Source organism: Oncorhynchus keta, chromosome 10 (genome assembly GCF_023373465.1).
Source record: "Oncorhynchus keta strain PuntledgeMale-10-30-2019 chromosome 10, Oket_V2, whole genome shotgun sequence".
Classification (NCBI taxonomy): domain Eukaryota; kingdom Metazoa; phylum Chordata; class Actinopteri; order Salmoniformes; family Salmonidae; genus Oncorhynchus; species Oncorhynchus keta.
The window spans coordinates 18,591,586-18,618,497 of record NC_068430.1 but is presented as its reverse complement, the minus strand read 5'-3'; the positions used below and the strand labels follow the sequence as shown (position 1 = coordinate 18,618,497).

General features: G+C 45.7%; 1 protein-coding gene across 3 annotated transcripts in view; it reads left to right on the top strand.

The window, feature by feature from the left end:
* LOC118389632 (contactin-4-like) overlaps nucleotides 1-26,912 on the top strand; it is a 229,512-nt gene that overhangs the window by 104,571 nt on the left and 98,029 nt on the right. For all 3 annotated transcript variants that reach the window (XM_052526622.1, XM_052526620.1, XM_052526621.1), the window contains exon 5: nucleotides 315-410. In XM_052526622.1, the coding sequence (XP_052382582.1) occupies nucleotides 315-410 (96 nt within the window). The remainder of the gene's footprint in view (nucleotides 1-314; nucleotides 411-26,912) is intronic.

Here is a 26,912-nt window from a genome sequence, read left to right as displayed (position 1 = left end):
CAAGACAATGCTCACAAGGATTTCCATTGTGACTATTCATCTCCAGCTAAATACACTTCTCACCACTTTTCTTTCTGACCAATGTTTACTTTCGATAAGTTGGATGCACAGCACAGCTGCAGCAAAGATGAGATTTTCAATTTTGAATAAAAGAGTCAGTCTTTCCTCTTTTGATTTCCCTCTAATTTGTAGGCTCTGTTTTCTTGCTCTGCACAAACATGTTATTTTTCCCTCGGTTTTATCTTACAAACTATCAAAGATTTGTTGGGCCACAATCCAACAGGGGGTTTTACATAATACCTATTGTTTTTCAGACTTGGGGAACTTCAAGACCCACCGAAGAAACTCAGTGTCAGTTCGCGAGGGACAGGGGGTGGTGCTGTTGTGTGGTCCCCCATCTCACTCTGGAGGTAAGACAGCAAACACAGACTCTTTGCAGTGATAACTGAGCAATGCTATTTCACCCACTTGTCAGGCTATACCCTCTCTCTCTCTCTCTCTCTCTCTCTCGAACACATTTAAACTTTTAAAACAGCTGTTTTCAGAAATGTCTAAGGCTGAGGCATCAGAAATGGAGAGTGGGGTTTCCAGACAGGCTTCTCCTCTCTGCAGCTTTCAGCTGCTGCAGCTGCTTATCTTACTCTTTCTCATGGTTCTAAGACCGTCAGCAAGTGTTAGCTTGCCAAACTGCCCTCTGGAGAGACAGGTATTTGTGTGCCACTAGCCTATAGCTCACTAAGTTCAACCAACACCCTCATCACCAGCCTCTGTGGGGGGCCAAGTGATCTCCAACAGATCTTTCCCGGTATCCAATAGATACTGTAGCTCAAACATTATCTTCTTCTGCTAACCATGGGGGATCAAGCCATTCTTCTCTGTAGGGAGTTCTGTTTTCTCTCCCTAACAGCCTTGAAGTCCCACCTCTCCTTCTCATTTATTGGATTTATGTGAGTGCCTCTCAGGCCTCACCCTATCTGTGCCTTCCATGGTCCTCTGTAGCTCACTTGGAAGAGTATGGGACTTGCAACGTCAGGATAGTGAGTTTGATTACGTAAAATGTAAGCACCACAGGAGGGTGGTGAGGGGAGGACAGCTCATAATAATGCTGGAATAGAGTGAATTGCATGGTATTAAAAGATATTAAAACCATGTGTTTGATACCGTTCCATTAATTTCCTTCCAGCCATTACAATGAGCCTGTCCTCCCCAATTAAAGGTGCCACCAGCCAGCTGTGGTATGCACACATACACAACTATAAGTCACTTTGGATATAAGTGTCTGCTAAGTTGAATATATTATTTATATTTTATAATTTCCTATATCAGTGTGATTACATTGTATTCATTAAGAGAGTAGAATGTGTATTTGCAGCTTATTCCTGGTGTTGACAGTGTTTCTCAATTATAAGCACTTTATTAGCTTCATATCCAAAACATGTTTTCTCATCAAATTACCATTGGTTGATGTTAGTTTCTTTCACACTATAAGCGCTTCAGAACTGAGAATTGTAATTTTTCAGTTCTACTGAATATCCTTACATGATGAAACAGTGTAATTCATTACTTTTTAAAAGCAAATTGAATTTGTGTCTAGTTTCCATAGTGAAGCATACAGCATGTTGCTTCTGTTGTGTTTTCTATTTGATGTCACACAGATGTTCATCAGTTGTTAACAGGTCAAAGGAGAAAATGAATTGCTTTAGTTCTCACCACTTCTGAGGAAGTGAATAATACTCAGAGGTGATAATAATACTCAAAATAACTTTGTATTCCCTATAGCTGAAAAGGGTCTCTGGTGTTACTTATTCAGAAGCTACCTACATGAGAAAACAATTGCATTTTCTCTTGCTATGACTATAAGCATTAACTGCTACTGTAGGCACACATGTAAGGGTTTTCTGGTGAAAGAGAGGCGGACCAAAATGCAGCGTGGTGGTTATTCAGGTTTTTAATAAAGACGACTATACATGAACAGACTATACAAAACAAGAAAAGTGAAAACCTAAACAGTCCTATCTGGTGCAAACACAGAGACAGGAACAATCACCCACAAAACCCAACACAAAACAGGCTACCTAAATATGGTTCCCAATCAGAGACAATGACTAACACCTGCCTCTGATTGAGAACCATATCAGGCCAAACATAGAAATAGACAAACCAGACACACAACATAGAATGCCCACCCAGCTCACGTCCTGACCAACACTAAAACAAGGAAAACACATACGAACGATGGACAGAACGTGACAACACATCTGTAAAAATAGGGTATCCACAGATTTCCAATCACTTATGCGCTATCATTTTGGCTGTCACCTTTGTCCCTGTTAAGCTATTTTTAAACTTTTGGATTGGTAATTTGTCTTCTTTTTTTCGTATTGTACCCCCTTTTTCATGATATCCAATTGCGATCCAATTACGATCTTGTCTTGTCGCCTCAACTCCCCAACAAGCTTGGGAGAGACGAAAGTCGAGTCATGCGTCTTCCCGAAACATGACCCGCCATGTTCCGGAGGAAACACCATTCAACTGACAACCAAGTCAGCCTGCAGGTGCCCGCCCCACCACAAGGAGTCACTAGAGCGCAATATGCCAATTAAAGCCCTCCAAGCCAAACCCTCTCCTAACTTCGACAATTGTGTGCCGCCATATGGGACCAGTTGCAACACAGCCTGGGATCGAACCCAGGTCAGGGGTGACACCTCAAGCACTGCATATCAGTGCCTTAGACCTTTCTTACATCAGCTTGCTTGCGTTTAGATTGGAGGGGTGGAAATATTTGAGGTGTGTCCTTAAAAACATGATTGAAAGTACTCATTTTAGGCAGCGTTAGTAGGGATATTTAAGACAAACTCTGGTTTTAGCTGTTGGTTATGGCATGAATTTTGACAGCGGAAAGTAATGTGCTTTTGGTGCCTGTACACATAGAAACGGTCTGGCTCATGAGACTGAAAATAAATCTTAATCACCAATTATTAAAAGATACATTTTGAGAGGAGCAAAACAGGGAGCTGACATTCCCTTTTTATCTAAATATTTTAGGCAGGCCTCACTCCCTCCAAATACAACACCCGTTCTGCCAGTCACATTCGGTTAAAGGTCCCCAAAGCACACACATCCTTGGGTCGCTCGTCTTTTCAGTTTGCTGCAGCTAGCGACTGGAACGAGCTGCAATAAATACTCAAAACTGGACAGTTTTATCTCAATGTCTTAATCTCAATCATGGACACTCTTACTGACAGTTGTGGAGCTTTGCGTGATGTATAGTTGCCTCTACCTTTGTGGCCTTTGTGCTGTTGTATGTCCCCAATAATGTTTGTACCCTGTTTTGTGCTGCTACCATGTTGTTCTGCTGCCATGTTGTGTTGCTGTAGTACCATGTTGTTGTCATGTAGTGTTGCTACAGTACCATGCTGTGTTGTCATCTGTTGCTGCCATGCTATGTTGTTATCTTAGGTCTCTCTTTATGTGATGTTGTGTTGTCTCTGTTCTCGTGATGTGTTTTGTCCTATATTTCTATTTCATTTCTATTTATTTTTAATCCCAGCCCCCGTCCCCGCAGGAGGCCTTTTGCCTTTTGGTAGGCCGTCATTGTAAATATATGAATATGAATATTTGCCTAGTTAAATAAATAAATATATATAAAATACAGCTCCTGTTCTGCATGTACATAAAACAGCCTCCATGATGTAGGCTACTTGTGTCCATGCACTTTGTATTTAGAAGTTATTTTTCTGTAACAATTGCTTGTTTTAAGTTTGATATGGTTAAAACCCAAGGCCTCCGTAACTACCCTTACCCCTAGGCCTACTATAACGAAGGCTGGTTCAACAGTAATGTGTTTTCTTTTTATTCTGCAGATTTTATGATATCGTTACATTTTACATTTATTTATGATTATTATTATTTTTTAAAGAAGCAGATAAATGAAATTATGAAAAATATTAAAACCAAACTTATTAGAAAGATTCACCGTCCTAGTTTAATGATGTCGTCTATCTCATGCTGTCTGGTCCAAAAAAGTATGACATTGTTGCCAGCGGTAGTATTGAATGCAAGGGAAGCCAGATAGCATTTGGCCTCCCTTGATAAAAAAAGTAGATAATAATAGCCAATCAGCATTGAGCTCAACTGAGTGAGCTCAGCTGTGAATGGTCCTGGCGCACCCCAACAAAGTGTCAATGGAAGCCAGTTTGGATTTGGCGTCACTCCTATCTAATCGCATCGAGAAGACATTTTACATTTGCATCTTGTTGTGTTGTTGTCCTCCGGTGGCTAGCTATCTAGATAAAATTGGCACTTTCCTAAATTAGCCATGGATGGAAATGGGGATTTGGACAACAGCAATTCTGATCCAACCGTTAGTTCATACATTGTGCCCCTGGCCTGTGAGGATAGATGTTTAATATGTTTATGTTTGATTTATTTTTATTTAACCTGGCAAGTCAGTTAAGGACTAATTCTTATTTTACAATGACGGCCTACACCAGCCAAACCCTGCCCTAACCTGGATAACGCTGGGCCAATTGTGCGCCGCCCTATGGGACTCCCGATCACGGTCGGTTGTGATACAGCCAAAGATCAAACCGGGGTCTGTAGTGATGCCTCTAGCCCTGAGATTTAGTGCCTTAGACCGCTGCGTCAATAGGGCGCCCTAAAACAATCTTTGGCTATCCATCTACAGTGCCTATGTAGCTAGATGTAGAAGGCTAATGTTAACTAGCTAACGTTACCCATGAAATTAAGTTAGGCTGGCGAGCCAGCATTTCAGCCAGGTAGCCAACAAAAAATAAAAGTGTGTACTGTATGACAGAGTGACAGACCGTTTCATCAACATGAACGAGAGGAAGATGGCATTGTCATTTCTCTACAAGTAGGGTATTCAGCATGTTTTTTCTACATGCATGAATGCACACGCACACAAAATCAGAAACATGGACAGCCACATCATATTTAGCTCATGTTTATAGGACTAAATTATTTTTGGTATATTTTAGTTGTCACTGTATTAGACTTAAGCATAGGTGATTTGAGGATGTTGAAGTTGAAATGGTCCTGAAATAGTGGACGCAGCTCCTTTTTTCTTTACGACTTGCGGTAACTCTGAGTGGTTCTAAATCAATAGTTGTTCAGTGGTCCAAAAATGTTGAAAACATTAACTTGCTTGACCATTCTGTAGGTCATGTAACTGTTTGTTACATGCAATATGCTTTGTGGACTTCACTGGACAGAGGTTGCTCTCTGGTTTTGTGATGAAACGGTGTGGTTGAATTTATTCTGCCACTGTGACTACTTATTGTCATGGCCTTCAAGCCTATATATCACGGTCGCAAGGCATATGAACTAATAGGTTATAGAGCAAAATCACAATTAATACAGCACATAGGTTGTAATATAGATTTGGTTTCTGGCTGCCCAAGTGATTTTACCCACAGATTCTGCTTGTCTCCAGTCATGTGAAGGAGAATTGCATGAAATGTGTTTATAAAAGGCATTTTTTTTCTCTGGCTGCTAATAAGATGATAGATTCATGCAGTGCTTTTATTATAAAGGAGATAATCCCCCCCCCCCCACCTGTCCACGGGGGTCTGCGAATCCACAACCTTCTGGCTACTTTGCCATGTAATGCTCACAAAACAAAGAACAGTATATCTTATACTCTACTCTGTCCTAGGCGTGAGATTAAATGGTAGGCTTGTTCTCTGCTGTCCACTTTATGTTTTAATGATTGTTTTGGGTATACGGTGGGTCACTATTTTTCTTTTCAATCATATATTTTACTGAAGTGATGGCTATCCATTTTCATTTCAGAGAGGTCTGATTTTCAGTTGTACAGTCCCTAAGCATAGGCGGCGGTTGCAGAGGAATTATTTGAGATTTTTAAAAAGTAGCAATTTGTAGTTTGTAGCCTGTTGGGATTCTTCCTAACAAATGCTTGACAGGCTCCATGGCCAATTAGAATTTCAGATGTGCATTTTTCATATTTTGGTGCCAATGTGTCTAAGCTGAAACAAAGGTGCAGAAAACTGCCTGAAACAAGTTAGGATTCAACCCTTCCCACTAACATTTATCATAGTCCTCCATCTATAAATACAGGCATTGTTAATAGTAACTTGATCTACCCTCATATTTTCAGTGTTGATAATTCAATATCTAATGTATTCAGTGGATGGCTGGCTGCTGGTTGAAAGACCCTGTTCGGGGATGACATCTACACTTTAGTTTGTGTTTTAATAAACCTATTACTTCTTATCAAAGACAGGAGAGAAAACATTTCAAACTCGTCAGACATGTTCGTACATCTAATAGAGGCCACTTCGAGGCTTGTGACTCACTACCGATGCACGGTACCATCTCAGCCTGTCAATTAAAAATGTTTCTCTGTGAGTTACTTGTCTTCTTAGTAATGAGAAGTGGAACATCAGTTTTATTGTCACAATGTTGTTTCAGAAAGCATACAGTTATACTGAACTCGAAGGTGATATTTCATCTCAAAGATAGTGAACATTTCTTCATGGAATATAGGTTTCCATTGTTTGTTCATGCAAGGTTTTCCACTGTTGTCCTTGAAGATCAGATAAAATTCATTTCAAAGTTAGTGTCTGTCATATGCTAGGAACAAAACAAAATAGTATGCCTCAGAGTATTTCCCTGTGCTGGCGCAGTCAGTTATCGTGAGTGTCTTTGCGGGGTCCTTGCCACTTAGCTGATGTGCTGGGTTTGTACAGAAGGAAGACTTTGTACTTCTAAGTTGTATTATGTTGCTGTCTTTGTGGTGTAATAATAAAACGAGAGGCACCGACTGTAGTAGCTCATGAATACACGGAATGGAGATCATGGAAAGACTCTGTTGAAAACAGATGTGCTATCTTAACTTGATCACTCTTTTGTTCCAATTGTAGTGTATTTAAAGTTTAAAAATGCTTCTAAAATGTGTAATTTCCACTATAAATGTCAAACTTGATTTATCCTAACTAAAAATGCATCAACCCCTACAAAAATGTCCATTCATTATAATCCACATTTCCTATTGCTGCAGGATTATTTTCTTGCTGTGAGAAACTGGCCATATTAAGATAGAACACCTGTATATAGAATGTAGGCAAGCCATGAGTGCATACTGAGGTGATGCCACACCAATGTGATGTAATGGTTAGTACGAACCCTGGATCCATCAAATAATTAGCAATTACATTGTATGTCACTCATCTCTTCAAGATGGTGACAACCTATGACATGTGATGATGAGAACAATCTGTTATCATGCCACACTGTATCTCACAAATCCTGTATGTGGGTGGTGCAGTATTAGATGAGAATTCCAGCCTTATTCCTTTGCCTTATTCATTACCGTATGTTGGTGGGCCAGGCCATGGGTACCAGCCTTGAGGACCCTCAGTGCCAGTGTATCCCCAGGGCTCTGCTGAGCCTCTGCCTGCCAGAGTGCCTGTCAGGGGACCCATAAGTAGCAGACAGCTGTCCACAAGCTCCCTGTGCTGGAGAGTGCATACTTAGTGGGCTCAAAAATGCAGATTGAGCTATACGATCTACTGGCAAGGGAGCGAGGGAGTGTGTGTGTGTGTGTGTGTGTGTGTGTGTGTGTGTGTGTGTGTGTGTGTGTGTGTGTGTGTGTGTGTGTGTGTGTGTGTGTGTGTGTGTGTGTGTGTGTGTGTGTGTGTGTGTGTGTGTGTGTGTGTGTGTGTGTGTGCCCTACAGCTTGTGGGTTAGCGACGTACACACCAGCAGAATGTTTACTGAAATGCATTTACAGGTCATCTGTGACTGTATTTCAGAGGGTTTTTGCTGTCAGGGCTTATGTATAATCTGATCAGTGGATGGCACATTTTATCATCTCCATAAATAAACTCCTGACTTGTTAACTCTTAAATATTGTATTGAAACACATTTTTTACACCCTGGCTATTGCCAGAGGATCAATACCCACAGAATGTAATTTGCCACAGCCATTTGCAATAGCACTGCAATAGCATCGTCCTACCATACTAATGACACTTACAGGTGAGATGCATGCGTTTCCTGTGATGGTGTTATTGACCTTTCCAAGATGAAAATCAAGTACAAGGAAAAGTCTTTCATACAGACATACACTACAAGACATGTTGCAATAATTGTATTGTTCTCCATTACTAGACATACAGAGACAGTGCTACTGCACTCTCTTGATAAAGTATTTGTATATAGTTCCACGTGTGTACTTAGAGGAATATATGCAAATACTGTAACTCCACCTGCACAACAACATAGGTCTAGGACTATACATCCTTTAAGCAGGGTTCATACAAACATTGGCAAGGTAAATTCAAGGACTTTCAGGGACTTTTTCAAGCCCTTAATTATAATTGTCCTTAATGTTATACAGTTGTATAACTCACTGTATATGATTGTACGTATAGGGCCTAATATAGACCCCCAAAAAAAAGAACAAACATGCAAAAAATGTTTTTTTTTAAAGTAGGCCATTAGCACTTTAAGAATAATGAATCTTTTTGGCCTTGCCAATGCATTGATATACAAATTATTCTGTAGCCTATTCTGTAGCCTCTCAGATTTGAATCTCACCATCGCTGTTTTTATAATGAGAAAGTTACCAAAAACCAGTTTCCTTTTGTAACGGACGGATTTGTATGAAAAGCCAAGTTGAAGCCAGCATTAGATGCTGTCATGCTAAAAGTAACCCCACAGGTTTTTACCGCAACAGAGTGGCTCAACAATTGAAACAATTGAAAGTGGCCACATAACTCACACAAAATGTAATCAAAAATAAATATAAGGATGCAAGAGAACTTATTAACTGGCTACAATAATTACAATGACTTAATACAATAATTCAAGCACCAAATTGAGGAAATGTCTGATTTTCAAGGTAGGCCTATTCTAGTACTTGATTTTCTGAGCTCCAAATTCAAGTTCAAGTAGGCTACTTCAAACCCCTTTTATTGTTTCAAATTACAGGTTTAACATGGAAAGCAAAATGTATTTGTCATGTTATTTCATTACCAGATCATGATGTGAAGATGCCCACTAAACTATGTAAATTATTGTCATTATATTTAGAATAGTTTATAGGAATAGCGTTTGGTGTTGCACAATAGTCTATTCTACACAATTGCACACAGTAGACTCGGTGTCCAATCCGAGGCACAAAAACACATGAAAATATTAACTCATTACCTTGATGTTTTTTCGGTTAAATCTAATACGACCCTGCTGTAAATCAAGCAGACTACAACAGATGATCAACATCAATTCGTTAGGGATATTATATCCAACATTGATCTAGGCACAACTGTCTTCACTGGTGTAACGATTGAAAATATTCTGGACATTCCTCACGAACACCTTTTTTCCAGCACTTGGGTTGTTGGTGCATCAAATCAAATCAAATCGAATCGCATGCACTATCACAACAGCTGTTCGTCACTCAGAAAATTCCTTCCTTGATCAGATGAGGATTGTGAAAATATCACGGCGCAAATAAACAGTGTGACACCAAATGAGCACCCAACAAGTATTATGCATAATTATTGAAGAAACCACCTTTTGGGGATTTGACTGTTCTTAAAAACTGCTTTCAACCTGTAACATAAGGAGACACTAAATGTTACGTAGTTACACTGCATTTCTTAGATCTCTATACAAAAAACTGTCCGACAGCTAGATCCAGGTTCTTACAGGGTTCAAGTTCAATGTCTAATTTAACCGATCAATACTTAATAGATGATATAATGACAACTTACACTGCCATTAATGCAAGGACAGAAAAATAATGTTTTTTGTCACACACAATTTTGGAAAAATCTGTCAACCATGAGAAAGGGTTAAACAGCTTTTAAATCAACTTGTGAATTAGATTGTATATAGCTATGTTTCCCCCTTTATATCTTAATGTAATGACAAAAAAAGTGCTGATTTTTTATTAATGACTTATCAACAGGTGTAACAAGTTGTCCAGCGTAGGGAAATCCTCACTGACACCTTAGTTTATAGAAAGACCTATAGTAGAGGCCCATTGCCAGTGTGGATGGGAATACACAAACACATGTCATATTCGAGGGAACCGTGAATGACACAAGCTTTGCTTCTCAGAGTGTGCAGTAAGTAGCATTGAGTTGTTGTTGTCGTTGTCTGGTGTGTATGGGGGGAGTGTATTCTAGGTGCCTTTTCTGCTATGCTATCTAGTTGGCTGTGTGTAAGCACCTCGTTCCTCTCTGCTGGACACCAGTCACACGTCATGTCCCCAGTCTCCCGTGCCCCAGTACATAAACACAAATCCCTCAATGCCAGTGGGGATTTCATCCCTTGAGGAATACATTACATGTCATCTGCTCTGCAAGGAGAAAATAACAATCCTGGAAAACAACACACAGCTCAGTTGTGTTGTGTTTTCAACACCAAGCTTGGGTAGCAGGCTTGTGCCTCTGCACTGAATACGGTGTTGTTGCTAACCATGACGATGACAACATTTCAGCTTTCAGTGTTGCAAAGAATATTAACTCAACTGCAATGTGTTTTTCCTTCTCGTGTAAGATTATTTAGGCTTGTGTATGATACATTTTCTACGTCTTTATTCAAAGGTATAGAAAATATTGCTTAAGTGAAATTGTAGCTGCATGTATGATTATAATATTGCTTTCCTTAATGGTCGCTTTATTTAATAAACTAAGAGATTGATGTAGAGTTGGCTGTCTGGAAGAGTGGTTATGGTACAATCTAAACAATAGATGGATGTTTCCTTGACTCCTTGGAATGATTGCATTGATATACTGTCTTTTTTTCTCAGATGTGCATTGTACACAAATCCCTCTCATTTATATTGATTGACCTCAAGTGTATATGACAAAAGGATAGGGTGCAGCCATGTTTTTTTATCCTTGGCATAGAAACCATGGACGAGGCACTATCTGAACCAGTGTTTTCAAACAGTTTCGGTGGGGCATAACATTAATCATGTACTGCATATTCTGTAACTCAATGTATTATAAAGAAGCTAGCCAGCTAACTAGCTACTAGCAAGTAGTCAGTTAGCCACTGCTAGCTGTCATCACTGTTAACGCGAACATCTGCCAGCCTCAGCCCGGTCAATTCCTGCCAGTCTGCACAGCGCGATATCATCCCAGAACATATTGGACTACTTTTTCTCTACCACATCTCCGGATTCCTACCGCAAGCTCTGAACCTTTACTTCGGATCATCGCAGCTAGCTAGCTGCTATCCCGAGTAGCTACTCCTGGCTAACGTCTCTGTCCCGAAGCAAGCACCAGTTAGCCTGGAGCTAGCCTCGAGCTAGGCCCATCTCCCAGCTAGCCGAAGAGATCCATCAGAAAATTCCTGGGCTTCAATACCTCTTTTGCCAATTAGCCTGGACCCTTTGCCTCCGACACGGAGACCCGCCGATCCATCACGACTGGTCTGCCGACGTAACCGTCCGTGGGGGTTTCAACAGGCTCTTCCATTGCGACGTACCCCTGAGGCCCATCTGCTAGCCTGCTAGCCCCGGCCTGCTAGCTGTCAGAATCGCCGTGCCTATGATAACTTTGCTACACATGCCTCTCCCTAATGTCAATATGCCTTGTCTACTGCTGTTTTGGTTAGTGATTTTTGTCTTATTTCGCTGCAGAGCTTCCAGCCCTGCACAATATGCCTTAGCTAGCCCTTTGTTCCACCCAAATCAAATCAAATTTTATTTGTCACATACACATGGTTAGCAGATGTTAATGCGAGTGTAGCGAAATGCTTGTGCTTCTAGTTCCGACAATGCAGTAATAACCAACAAGTAATCTAACTAACAATTCAAAATCTTGGATCACTGTCTTATACACAGTGTAAGGGGATAAAGAATATGTACATATAGATATATGAATGAGTGATGGTACAGAGCAGCATAGGCAAGATACAGTAGATGGTATCGAGTACAGTATATACATATGAGATGAGTATGTAAACAAAGTGGCATAGTTAAAGTGGCTAGTGATACATGTATTACATAAGGATGCAGTAGATGATATAGAGTACAGTATATACGTATGCATATGAGATGAATAATGTAGGGTATGTAACATTATATTAGGTAGCATTGTTTAAAGTGGTTAGTGATATATTTTACATAATTTCCCATCAATTCCCATTATTAAAGTGGCTGGAGTTGAGTCGGTGTCAGTGTGTTGGCAGCAGCCACTCAATGTTAGTGGTGGCTGTTTAACAGTCTGATGGCCTTGAGATAGAAGCTGTTTTTCAGTCTCTCGGTCCCAGCTTTGATGCACCTGTACTGACCTTGCCTTCTGGATGATAGCGGGGTGAACAGGCAGTGGCTCGGGTGGTTGTTGTCCTTGATGATCTTTATGGCCTTCCTGTAACATTGGGTGGTGTAGGTGTCCTGGAGGGCAGGTAGTTTGCCCCCGGTGATTCGTTGTGCAGACCTCACTACACTCTGGAGAGCCTTACGGTTGTGGGCGGAGCAGTTGCCGTACCAGGCGGTGATACAGCCCGCCAGGATGCATCTGTAGAAGTTTGTGAGTGCTTTCTTCAGCCTCCTGAGGTTGAAGAGGCGCTGCTGCGCCTTCTTCACGATGCTGTCTGTGGGAGTGGACCAATTCAGTTTGTCTGTGATGTGTATGCCGAGGAACTTAAAACTTACTACCCTCTCCACTACTGTTCCATCGATGTGGATAGGGGGGTGTTACCTCTGCTGTTTCCTGAAGTCCACAATCATCTCCTTAGTTTTGTTGACGTTGAGTGTGAGGTTATTTTCCTGACACCACACTCCGAGGGCCCTCGCCTCCTCCCTGTAGGCCGTCTCGTCGTTGTTGGAAATCAAGCCTTCCACTGTTGTGTCGTCCGCAAACTTGATGATTGAGTTGGAGGCGTGCGTGGCCACGCAATCGTGGGTGAACAGGGAGTACAGGAGAGGGCTCAGAACGCACCCTTGTGGGGCCCCAGTGTTGAGGATCAGCGGGGTGGAGATGTTGTTGCCTACCCTCACCACCTGGGGGCGGCCCGTCAGGAAGTCCAGTACCCAGTTGCACAGGGCGGGGGTCGAGACCCAGGGTCTCGAGCTTGATGACGAGCTTGGAGGGTACTATGGTGTTGAATGCCGAGCTGTAGTCGATGAACAGCATTCTCACATAGGTATTCCTCTTGTCCAGATGGGTTAGGGCAGTGTGCAGTGTGGTTGAGATTGCATCGTCTGTGGACCTATTTGGGCGGTAAGCAAATTGGATTGGGTCTAGGGTGTCAGGTAGAGGGTGGAGGTGATATGGTCCTTGACTAGTCTCTCAAAGCACTTCAGTTACCTTAGCTTTCTTGGGAACAGGAACAATGGTGGCCCTCTTGAAGCATGTGGGAACAGCAGACTGGTATAGGGATTGATTGAATATGTCCGTAAACATACCGGCCAGCTGGTCTGCGCATGCTCTGAGGGCGCGGCTGGGGATGCCGTCTGGGCCTGCAGGCTTGCGAGGGTTAACACGTTTAAATGTCTTACTCACCTCGGCTGCAGTGAAGGAGAGTCCGCATGTTTTCTTTGCAGGCCGTGTCAGTGGCACTGTATTGTCCTCAAAGCGGGCAAAAAAGTTATTTAGTCTGCCTGGGAGCAAGACATCCTGGTCCGTGACTGGGCTGGTTTTCTTCTTGTTGTCCGTGATTGACTGTAGACCCTGCCACATACCTCGTGTCTGAGCCGTTGAATTGAGATTCTACTTTGTCTCTATACTGACGCTTAGCTTGTTTGATAGCCTTGCGGAGGGAATAGCTGCACTGTTTGTATTCGGTCATGTTACCAGTTGTCACGACTCCGACCGAAGGACACTCCCCTTCCCGTTCGGGTGGCGCTCGGCGGTCGTCGTCGCCGGCCTACTAGCTGCTACTGATTATTTCCTCCCCCTCCTTATGTGTTGATTGAGTGCACCTGTTTTGAATTAGGTAGTAGGCTTTATTAGTCAGCCGGCCCGCAGAGTTCCTTGTGCGGGATTAATTATTGTGACCATCTGTTTTAGTGTACTTGTGTGCACGTCTATGGGTTTTGTGTTTTTCACATTTTGTGGGTTTTCCCTAGACCGTTTAAGTCCCCCTGTTTGGGGGCATTTGTGTGTTCATTACGCCCTGTGTGTTCGTGAGGGTTGGCTTATGTTCGCCGTTTGTCGGTGCATTAAAATAGCACTCACCTGAACTCTCTGCTTCCTGCGCTTGACTCCTCACCCATTACACTCAGATCGTTACAGAATCCCGCACCACTGGAATGGAGTCAGCAGGAGCAACAGCCACTCCCCTCCCATCGATTGAAGAGAGGGTTCTACATCACACCACCGTTCTCCATTGGATCGGAACGGCGATGGATCTGGTGATGGAGAGAATGGACCGATGGAAGAGAAGCGGTCTCCACTCTCCACCTTCGGCCCTCCCTCCTCAGAACTCCCCATCTCCCGACTCCAGCACCCTCCGTCTTACGCTCCCGAGGGTCTATGATGGAGCGGCAGCAGGGTGCCAGGGGTTCTTACTCCAGCTAGAACTGTACCTGGCCACCGTCAGACCTACTCCCTCGGGAGCGGAGAGGGTGAATGTCCTCATCTCCTGCCTCACGGGTCGTGCTCTGGAGTGGGCAAATGCAGTTTGGAATGGCCCAGACTCAGCTAAGGAGCACTACCCCGAGTTTTCTCGCCGCTTCCGCGCCGTGTTTGACCATCCTCCAGATGGCCGAGCGGCGGGAGAACGACTATTCCATCTTCGGCAGGAGAAAAGGAGCGCCCAGGATTACGCATTGGAGTTCCGTACCTTGGCAGCAGGATCCGGGTGGAACGACAGGGCCCTTATCTACCACTACAGGTGTAGTCTCCGGGAGGACTTCCGCAGGGAGCTAGCGTGTCGGGACACCGCTCTTTCATTGGATGAGCTAATTGACATGTCCATCTGACTGGACAATCTGCTGGCTGCCCGCGGGCGTTCGAGAGAGGGTCCTGTGTGTTCCACCACCCAGCACCTCCACTCCTGTTTCGATGGAGTTGGGAGGGGCTTTGCCGAGGGGTACCGGAGGAGGAGGCTCCCTCTGCACCAACTGTGGTCGGAGAGGACACACGGCCGATCGGTGCTGGGGGGGTCCGTCTGGGAGTCGAGATGGCAGGCGGAACATTTCTCGATCACCCCAGGTGAGTCAGCACCAAACTCACCCAGAACCCCCTGTTGGTCACATGTTTGTCTTGATTTTTTTTCTTACATTTTTTCCCTCTTCCCAGCATAGGGCGCTAGTCGATTCAGGCGAAGCTGGGAACTTTATGGATCGCGGACTTGCTATTAAATTAGGTGTTCCGCTTGTGCCGATAGATTCTCCCTTTCCCGTGCACTCCCTAGATAGCCGGCCATTAGGGTCAGGGGTGGTCAGGGAGACCACGATCCCACTGGACATGGTAACGCAGGGGATTCATAAGGAGCGTATCAGTCTCTATATTATTGATTCGCCTGCGTTTCCAGTGGTGTTAGGGATTCCCTGGCTGGCCCGGCACAATCCTAAAATTTTATGGAAACAGGGGGTTCTCCAGGGGTGGTCAGAGGAGTGTTCTGGAAGGTGTCTGGGAGTTTCCGTCGGTGCCACCTCGGTGGAAAGTCCAGACCAGGGTCCCACAGTGAGCATTCCCCCCGAGTATGCCGATTTGGCAATTGCTTTTAGTAAAAAGAAGGCGACTAAATTACCACCACATCGACCGGGAAGGGATTGTGCAATAGATCTCCAGGGTAACGCTGCGCTTCCCAAGAGTCACGTGTACCCATTGTCCCAAGAGGAGACGTTGGCCATGGAGACATATATCCCCCCTCCTCCCTCTCTGCAGATGACTTCGTCAACCATTTTGAAAAGAAGGTCGACGACATCCGATCCTCGTTTGCTAAGTCGAACGACACCGCTGGTTCTGCTCACACTGCCCTACCCTGTGCTCTGACCTCTTTCTCCCCTCTCTCCAGATGAAATCTCGCATCTTGTGACGGCCGGCGGCCCAACAACCTGCCCCCTGACCCTATCCCCTCCTCTCTTCTCCAGACCATTTCCGGAGACCTTCTCCCTTACCTCACCTCGCTCATCAACTCATCCCTGACCGCTGGCTACGTCCCTCCCGTCTTCAAGAGAGCGAGAGTTGCACCCCTTCTGAAAAAACCTACACTCGATCCCTCCGATGTCAACAACTACAGACCAGTATCCCTTCTTTCTTTTCTCTCCAAAACTCTTGAACGTGCCGTCCTTGGCCAGCTCTCCCGCTATCTCTCTCAGAATGACCTTCTTGATCCAAATCAGTCAGGTTTCAAGACTAGTCATTCAACTGAGACTGCTCTTCTCTGTATCACGGAGGCGCTCCGCACTGCTAAAGCTAACTCTCTCTCCTCTGCTCTCATCCTTCTAGACCTATCGGCTGCCTTCGATACTGTGAACCATCAGATCCTCCTCTCCACCCTCTCCGAGTTGGGCATCTCCGGCGCGGCCCACGCTTGGATTGCGTCCTACCTGACAGGTCACTCCTACCAGGTGGCGTGGCGAGAATCTGTCTCCTCACCACGCGCTCTCACCATTGGTGTCCCCCAGGGCTCTGTTCTAGGCCCTGTCCTATTCTCGCTATACACCAAGTCACTTGGCTCTGTCATAACCTCACATGGTCTCTCCTATCATTGCTATGCAGACGACACACAATTAATCTTCTCCTTTCCCCCTTCTGATGACCAGGTGGCGAATCGCATCTCTGCATGTCTGGCAGACATATCAGTGTGGATGACGGATCACCACCTCAAGCTGAACCTCAGCAAGACGGAGCTGCTCTTCCTCCCAGGGAAGGACTGCCCGTTCCATGATCTCGCCATCACGGTTGACAACTCCATTGTGTCCTCCTCCCAGAGCGCTAAGAACCTTGGCGTGATCCTGGACAACACCCTGTCGTTCTCAACTAACATCAAGGCGGTGGCCCGTTCCTGTAGGTTCATGCTCTACAACATCCGCAGAGTACGACCCTGCCTCACACAGGAAGCGGCGCAGGTCCTAATCCAGGCACTTGTCATCTCCCGCCTGGATTACTGCAACTCGCTGTTGGCTGGGCTCCCTGCCTGTGCCATTAAACCCCTACAACTCATCCAGAACACCGCAGCCCGTCTGGTGTTCAACCTTCCCAAGTTCTCTCACGTCACCCCGCTCCTCCGCTCTCTCCACTGGCTTCCAGTTGAAGCTTGCATCCGCTACAAGACCATGGTGCTTGCCTACGGAGCTGTGAGGGGAACGGCACCTCAGTACCTCCAGGCTCTGATCAGGCCCTACACCCAAACAAGGGCACTGCGTTCATCCACCTCTGGCCTGCTCGCCTCCCTACCACTGAGGAAGTACAGTTCCCGCTCAGCCCAGTCAAAACTGTTCGCTGCTCTGGCCCCCAATGGTGGAACAAACTCCCTCACGACGCCAGGACAGCGGAGTCAATCACCACCTTCCGGAGACACCTGAAACCCCACCTCTTTAAGGAATACCTAGGATAGGATAAAGTAATCCTTCTCACCCCCTTAAAAGATTTAGATGCACTATTGTAAAGTGGCTGTTCCACTGGATGTCATAAGGTGAATGCACCAATTTGTAAGTCGCTCTGGATAAGAGCGTCTGCTAAATGACTTAGATGTAAAATGTAAATCACGGAGTCTCTGGGACAGGGGTACATTCGGTCCTCCATTTCACCCGTCTCCTCGAGTTTCTTTTTTGTGAAGAAGAAGGAGGGAGGATTGCGTCCGTGTATTGATTATAGAGGTCTAAATGCCATCACAGTGGGGTTCAGCTACCCACTACCTCTCATTGCTACGGCAGTGGAATCCTTTCAGGGAGCGCAGTTCTTCACAAAATTGGATCTCAGGAGCGCGTATAGCCTGGTGCGTATTCGGAAGGGAGACGAGTGGAAAACCGCATTTAGTACCACATCGGGCCACTATGAGTACTGTGTCATGCCGTATGGGTTAAAAAATGCTCCAGCCATTTTTCAAACCTTTGTAGACGATATTCTCAGGGACCTGCACGGGCAGGGAGTGGTTGTTTATATCGATGACATTCTGATCTACTCAGCCACTCACGTTGCGCATGTGTCTCTGGTACGCAAGGTGCTTGGTAGACTGCTGGAGCATGACCTATACGTCAAGGCTGAGAAGTGTGTGTTCTCCAAACGAGCCGTCTCCTTTCTGGGTTATCGCATTTCCACCTCGTGGGTGGAGATGGAGGGTGACCGCAGTAAGGCCGTGCGTAATTGGCCGACTCCAACCACGGTAAAAGAGGTGCAGCGGTTTTTGTGTTTTGCCAACTACTACCGGAGGTTTATCCGGGGTTTTGGCCAGGTAGCGGCTCCAATTACCTCACTGCTAAAGGGGGGCCCGGTGCGGTTGCGATGGTCAGCAGAGGCGGACAGAGCTTTCAACAGGTTGAGGGCGCTGTTCACGGATGCACCCCTGTTGGCGCATCCGGACCCCTCTCTAGCATTCATAGTGGAGGTGGACGCGTCCGAGGCTGGGGTGGGTGCCGTGCTATCACAGCGCTCGGGTACGCCACCAAAACTCCGCTCCTGCGCTTTCTTCTCGAGTAAGCTCAGCCCAGTGGAGCGTAACTATGATGTGGGGGACCGGGAGTTGTTAGCGGTGGTCAGGGCTCTGAAGGTGTGGAGACACTGGCTTGAGGGGGCTAAGCACCCCTTTCTCATCTGGACCGACCATCAAAATCTGGAGTATATTCGGGCAGCTAGGAGACTGAACCCGCGGCAGGCAAGGTGGGCCATGTTTTTCACTCGATTCCGGTTCACTTTATCATATAGACCGGGCTCCCAGAATGTGAAGGAGGACGCACTGTCCCGCCTTTACGACACGGAGGATAGGTCCACCGAACCTACTCCCATCCTTCCGGCCTCAAAGCTGATGGCACCGGTGGTATGGGAGGTGGACTCGGACATCGAGCGGGCGTTACGGGCTGAACCCGCGCCTCCTCAGTGTCCGGCGGGGCGGAGGTACGTGCCGCTTGGTGTTCGGGACCAAATGATTCGGTGGGCTCACGTCCTACCCTCCTCGGGTCACCCTGGGGTGAGGAGGACAGTGGGGAGCCTTCGGGGGAGGTATTGGTGGCCTACCTTGGCTAGGGACGTTAAGGTTTATGTCTCCTCCTGTTCGGTATGCGCCCAGAGTAAGGCTCCTAGGCACCTTCCTAGAGGGAAGTTACAACCCCTCCCCGTTCCACAACGGCCATGGTCACATCTATCGGTAGATTTCCTGACCGACCTTCCTCCGTCTCAGGGCAACACCACGGTTCTGGTGATTGTGGATCGGTTCTCTAAGTCCTGCCGTCTCCTCCCATTGCCCGGTATCCCAACAGCCCTACAGACCGCGGAGGCATTATTCACCCACGTCTTCCGGCACTATGGGGTGCCGGAGGACATCGTTTCTGATCGGGGCCCCCAGTTCACGTCCCGAGTATGGAGGGCGTTCATGGAGCGTCTGGGGGTCTCGGTCAGCCTGACCTCCGGTTATCACCCCGAAAGTAATGGGCAGGTGGAGAGAGTAAACCAGGAGGTGGGTAGGTTTCTGCGGTTGTACTGCCAGGACCGGCCAGGGGAGTGGGCGACATACATCCCCTGGGCTGAAATGGCCCAGAACTCACTACGCCACTCCTCTACTAATGTGTCCCCCTTTCAGTGTGTGTTGGGGTACCAGCCGGTCCTGGCACCGTGGCATCCGAGCCAGACCGAGGCTCCTGCGGTGGAGGAATGGGTGCAGCGCTCCAAAGAGACCCGGAGGGCCGTCCAGGAATCCCTTCAACAGGCTAGTGTACGGCAGAAAAGGAGTGCTGACCGCCACCGCAGTGAGGCCCCCGTGTTTGTACCAGGGGACAGGGTCTGGCTCTCGACCCGAAACCTACCCCTCCGCGTGCCCTGCCGGAAGCTTGGGCCGCAGTGTGTAGGGCCGTTCAAAGTCCTGAGGAGAATAAACGAGGTGTGTTATCGATTACAACTCCCTTCCTATTATCGTATTAACCCCTCGTTTCATGTGTCTATCCTCAGGCCGGTGGTAGCTGGTCCCCTACAGGACGGTGAGGTACTGGAGGTCCCTCCTCCCCCTCTGGACATCGAGGGGTCCCTGGCGTATACGATACGGGCCATTCTGGACTCGAGACGCCGGGTGAGGGGCCTGCAGTACCTCGTGGACTGGGAGGGGTACGGTCCGGAGGAGAGGTGCTGGGTACCCACCAGGGACATTTTGGATCCGTCAATGTTGAGGGATTTCCATCGCCTCCATCCGGATCGCCCTGCGCCTCGTCCTCCGGGTCGACCTCGAAGCCGATGTCGGCGCGCTGCGGGAGCCACGCGTCAAGGGGGGTACTGTCACGACTCCGACCGAAGGACACTCCCCTTCCCGTTCGGGTGGCGCTCGGCGGTCGTCGTCGCCGGCCTACTAGCTGCTACTGATTATTTCCTCCCCCTCCTTATGTGTTGATTGAGTGCACCTGTTTTGAATTAGGTAGTAGGCTTTATTAGTCAGCCGGCCCGCAGAGTTCCTTGTGCGGGATTAATTATTGTGAACATCTGTTTTAGTGTACTTGTGTGCATGTCTATGGGTTTTGTGTTTTTCCCATTTTGTGGGTTTTCCCTAGACCGTTTAAGTCCCCCTGTTTGGGGGCATTTGTGTGTTCATTACGCCCTGTGTGTTCGTGAGGGTTGGCTTATGTTCGCCGTTTGTCGGTGCATTAAAATAGCACTCACCTGAACTCTCTGCTTCCTGCGCTTGACTCCTCACCCATTACACTCAGATCGTTACACCAGTCACCTTGCCCTGATTAAAAGCAGTGGTTCGCGCTTTCAGTTTCACGCAAATGCTGCCAATCCACGGTTTCTGGTTAGGGAATGTTTTAATCGTTGCTATGGGAACGTCATCTTCAACGCACGTTCTGATGAACTCGCACACCGAATCAGCGTATTCGTCAATGTTGTTATCTGACGCAATACGAAACATATCCCAGTCCACGTGATGGAAGCAGTCTTGGAGTGTGGAATCAGCTTGGTCGGACTAGCGTTGGACAGACCTCAGCGTGGGAGCTTCTTGTTTTAGTTTCTGTCTATAGGCAGGGATCAACAAAATGGAGTCGTGGTCAGCTTTTCCGAAAGGAGGGCGGGGCAGGGCCTTATATGCGTCGCGGAAGTTAGAGTAACAATGATCCAAGGTTTTTCCACCCCTGGTTGTGCAATCGATATGCTGATAAAATTTGGGGAGTCTTGTTTTCAGATTAGCCTTGTTAAAATCCCCAGCTACAATGAATGCAGCCTCCGGATAAATGGATTCCAGTTTGCAAAGAGTCAAATAAAGTTCGTTCAGAGCCATCGATGTGTCTGCTTGGGGGGGAATATATACGGCTGTGATTATAATCGAAGAGAATTCTCTTGGTAGATAATGCGGTCGACATTTGATTGTGAGGAATTCTAAATCAGGTGAACAGAAGGATTTGAGTTCCTGTATGTTTCTTTGATCACACCATGTCTCCTTAGCCATAAGGCATACGCCCCCGCCCCTCTTCTTACTAGAAAGATGTTTGTTTCTGTCGGCGCGATGCGTGGAGAAACCCGCTGGCTGCACCGCCTCCGATAGCGTCTCTCCAGTGAGCCGTGTTTCCGTGAAGCAAAGAACGTTACAGTCTCTGATGTCCCTCTGGAATGCTACCCTTGCTCGGATTTCATCAACCTTGTTGTCAAGAAACTGGACATTGGCGAGAAGAATGCTAGGGAGTGGTGCACGATGTGCCCGTCTCCGGAGTCTGACCAGAAGACCGCCTCGTTTCCCTCTTTTATGGAGTTGTTTTTTTGGGTCGCCGCATGGGATCCATTCCGTTGTCCTGGTTGAAAGGCAGAACACAGGATCTGCGTTGCGAAACTCATATTCTTGGTCGTACTGATGGTGAGTTGATGCTGATCTTATATTCAGTAGTTCTTCTCGACTGTATGTAATGAAACCTAAGATGACCTGGGGTACTAATGTAAGAAATAACACGTAAAAAAAAAAAACAACTGCATAGTTTCCTAGGAAAGCGAAGCGAGGCGGCCATCTCTGTCGGCGCCGGAAGTATGCTTAAATGGTATCTCTAGAGACAAAACCTCTCTCATCATCACTCAATGCCTAGGCTTACCTCCACTGTACTCACATCCTACCATACTCTTGTCTGTAAATGTTGCCTTGAATATATTCTTCTGAGCCCAGAAATCAGCTCATTTTACTCTCTGTTCCGAACGCACTAGACGACCAGTTCTTTTAGCCTTTAGCGGTACTCTCATCCTACTCCTCCTCTGTTCCTCTGGTGATGTAGAGGTTAACCCAGGCCCTGCAACCCCCAGCATCACTCCCATTTCCCAGGCGCTCTCATTTGTTGACTTCTGTAACCGTAAAAACCTTGGTTTCATGCATGTTAACATTAGAAGCCTCATCCCTAAGTTTGTTTTATTCACTGCTTTAGCACACTCCGCCAACCCTGATGTCCTTGCCATGTCTGAATCCTGGCTTAGGAAGTCCACCAAAAATCCTGAAATTTTCATCCCTATTTATAACATTTTCCGACAAGTTAGAACTGCCAAAGGGGGTGGAGTTTCAATCTACTGCAGAGTTCTGTCATACTATCCAGGTTTATGCCAAAACATTTCGAGCTTCTACTTTTAAAAATCCACCTTTCCAGAAACAAGTCTCTCACCGTTGCCGCTTGTTATAGACCCCCTTCAGCCCCAAGCAGTGCCCTGGACACCTTAAGTGAATCGATCGCCCCCTGTCTATCTTCAGAGTTTGTACTGTTAGGTGACCTAAACTGGGACATGCTTAACACCCCAGCTATCCTACAATCTAAGATTTGCCCCCAATCTCACACAAATTATCAATGAACATGGATTTAGGGTTTAAGTACAACCCTATATCCGTAATCATAGGCACCCTCTTAGATATCATCCTGACCAACTTGCACTCTAAATACACCTCTGCTGTCTTCAATCAGGACCTCAGCGATCACTGCCTCATTGCCCTTGTGCGTAATGGGTCAAACGACCACCCCTCATTACTGTCAAATACTCCCTAATACACTTCAGTGAGCAGGCCTTTCTAATCGACCTGTCCCGGGTATCCTGGAAGGATAATGACCTCATCCTATAAGTAGAGGATACCTGGTTGCTCTTCAAAAGTGCTTTCCTTTCCATCTTAAATAAGCATACCCCATTCATAAAATGTAGAACTAAGAACAGATATAGCCCTTGGTTCACCCCAGACTTGACTGCCCTTGACCAGCACAAAAACATCCTGTGGCGTTCTGCATTAGCATCGAATAGCCCCCACGGTATGCAACTTTTCAGGGAAGTCCGGAACCAATATACTCAGTCAGTTAGGAAAGCTAAAGCTAGCTTTTTCAAACAGAAATTTTGGTTCCTGTAGCACTAATTCCCACATTTTTTGGGACACTGGAAAGTAGTCCATGGAGAATAAGAGCACCTCCTCCCAGCTTCCCACTACACTGTGGCTAGGAAACACTGTCACCACCGATAAATCTACTATAATTAATAATTTCAATAAGCATTTTTCTACGGCTGACCATGCTTTCCACCTGGCTGCCCCAACATCTCAGCACCCCCTGCAGCAACTTGCCCAATACCCCCTCCCCCACTTCTCCTTTACCCAAATCCAGACAGCTGATGTTCTGAAAGAGCTGCAAAATCTGGATCCCTACAAATCATCTCTGCTAGACAACCTGGACCCTCTCTTTATAAAAGTATCCTCCGAAATGATTGCAACCCCTATTACTATGAATTTTGTATCGTCTGAGATCCCCAAAGATTGGAAAGCTGCCGCGGTCATCCCCATCTTCAAAGGGGGAGACACTCTAGACCCAAACTGTTATAGACCTGTAGCCATCCTGCCCTGCCTTTCTAAAATCTTCGAAAGCCAAGTTGACAAACAGATCACCGACCATTTCGAATCCCACGTACCTTCTCCGCTATGCAATCTGGTTTCCGAGCTGGTCATGGGTGCAGCTCAGCCACGATCAAGGTCCTAAATGATATCATAACCGCCAAAAAAAAAAAAAGACAGTACTGTGCAGCCGTCTTCATCTACCTTGCAAAGGCTTTCAACTCTGTCAATCACCACATTCTTATTGGCAGACTCAACAGCCTTGGTTTCTCAAATGACTGTCTCGCCTGGTCCACCAACTTCTTCACAGAGTTCAGTGTGTCAAATCGGAGGGCCTGTTGTCCGGATCTCTGTCAGTCTCTATGAGGGTGCCACAGGGCTCAATTCTCGGGCCAACTCTTTTCTCTGTATATATTAAACATGTTGCTCTTGCTGCTGGTCATTCTCTGGTCCACCACAGACGACAGACGACACCATTCTGTATACATCTGGCCCTTCTTTGGACATTGTGCTAACAAACCTCCAAACCAGCTTCAATGCCAAACAACATTCCTTCTGTGGCCTCCAACTGCTTTTAAATGCTAGTAAAACTAAGTGCATGCTCTTCAACCGATTTCTGGCCGTACCATCCCGCCCGACTAGCATCGTTACTCTGGATGGTTCTGACCTAGAATATGTGGACAACTACAAATACCTAGGTGTCTGGTTAGACTGTAAACTCTCCTTCCAGACTCACATTAAGCATCTTCAATCCAAAATTAAATCTAGAATCGGCTTCCTATTTCGCTGCAAAGCCTCCTTCGCTCATGCTACCAAACATACCCTCGTAACAGTGACTATCCTACCGATCCTTGACTTCGGTGATGTCATTTACAAAATAGCCTCCAACACTCTACTCAGCAAACTGGATGTAGTCTATCACAGTGCCATCCATTTTGTCACCAAAGCCCCATATACTACCTACCACTGCGACCTGTATGCTATCTTTGGCTGGCCCTCACTACATACCCATCTCCCAACCCACTGGCTCCAGGTCATCTACAAGTCTTTGCTAGGTCAAGCCCTGCCTTATCTCAGCTCACTGGTCACCATAACAACACCCACCCGTAGCACGCGCTCCAGCAGGTATATTGCACTGGTCATCACCAAAGCCAAGACTTCCTTTGGCTGCCTTTCCTTCCAGTTTTCTGCTGCCAATGACTGGAACGAATTGCAAAAATCACTGAAGCTGGAGACTTATTTCTCTCTCTCTAACTTTCAGCATCAGCTGTCAGAGCAGCTTACCGATCACTGTACCTGTACACAGCCAATCTGTATATAGCACACCCAACTTCCTCATCCCCATATTATTACTAACCCTCTTGCTCTTTTGCACCCCAGTATCTCTACTTGCACATCATCTATCACTCCAGTAATAATGCTAAATTGTAATTATTTCACATCTATGGCCTATTTTTTGCCTACCTCCCTACTCTTCTACATTTGCACACACTTTACATATATTTTTCTATTTTTATTTTCTATTGTGTTATTGACTGTACATTTATTTACGTGTAACTCTGTGTTGTTGTTTTTGTCTCACTACTTTCCTGTAACTTGGCCAGGTCACAGTTGTAAATGATAACTTGTTCTCAACTGGCCTACCTGGTTAAATAAAGGTTAAATAAAATAACAAATAAAACAAATTATAGAGCCCATCATGATTCCTGTGCTTTTAATTTTATTGGAGTGCACTGCTTTCACTCATTGCTTTTCTGTGTGGTGCATAGTGTTTTATTAAATGTTGTGGTGTACAGTAGCAGCCTAGAAAGTAGGTGAGGCAGGAACACATTGGATTCCTTGTGTCTCCAATCTATTACTTTATGTGCCTTCAGATTTGGCCAGTTTGTTTGCAGTTCAGTATTGGAAAAGCTTTGATTAAGTGGAAGCTCTCGATATGATTAATAACTCCTTAAGCTATAAGGCCCGAGGGGGCGTGGTATATGGCCAATATACCACAGCTAAGGGATGTTCTTAAGGACGAAGCAACGCAGCTTGAACACAGCCCTTTGCAAAGGTAGCAGCTAATGGGGATCCCTAATAAATACAAATACAAATATCGGCTATATATCACAAACCCCCGAAGTGCCTTATTGCTATTATAAGCTGGTTACCAATGTAATTAGAGCAGTAAAAATAATCTGTGGTATATGGCCTGATATACCACAGCTTTCAGCCATTCAGCATTCAGGGCTCAAAACCAACCACTTTATAAACAATTATACATCCCAGGGTTTTTGTATGTTTTTGCAATAAAATTCCTTAGATCTAAATCTTTTAAGATTTTGTAATAATATTCTCTGATCTAAATATTTTATGCTTTTGCTATAATATTTCTCATATCTAAATATGTCATCACTATGCTTCTGATCTATTTAACATCTACATTATATTTGCTCATCATACACTCAGGCCTGTCTAGCCCAGGACATAATGAGATGGGCAGCCAATGGCCAAACATATCTTATCAACCTACATCTTCGAGTCATTTGCTTATAAGTGATCTTGTAATTTAAAATATATATCTGATATTTTTGCAGTATCAGTATGCTTTTATGTCAAAGACACTGAGGTTCAATAACACAGACTAATACTTTGCTGATGTGGTTTTAAATCAGAAGCATCAAATTTCATTTGTGGATCTTGTGGTATGGATTGAAGTGGTCATTTAAATTAACATTATCATTACCAATTTTGCGACATTATAGAATAACAATGATATTTTGACATTGGCTGTTCTTTTTTGCCGAAGGTCAATGTCTGCATCCAGAGCCCACCTGCTCCTGCTCGTCAGCAGAAGAGAGACAGGCAGCGAGACGGGTGGGTGCAGATCAGGAACGACACAGCCTGCCAAGCCAGATTCAAGCATAGGCAGAGCTGCACACAGGCTGAGTTTGGAGCTGCCTGTCAAATCAAATCAAATTTCACATACACATGGTTAGCAGATG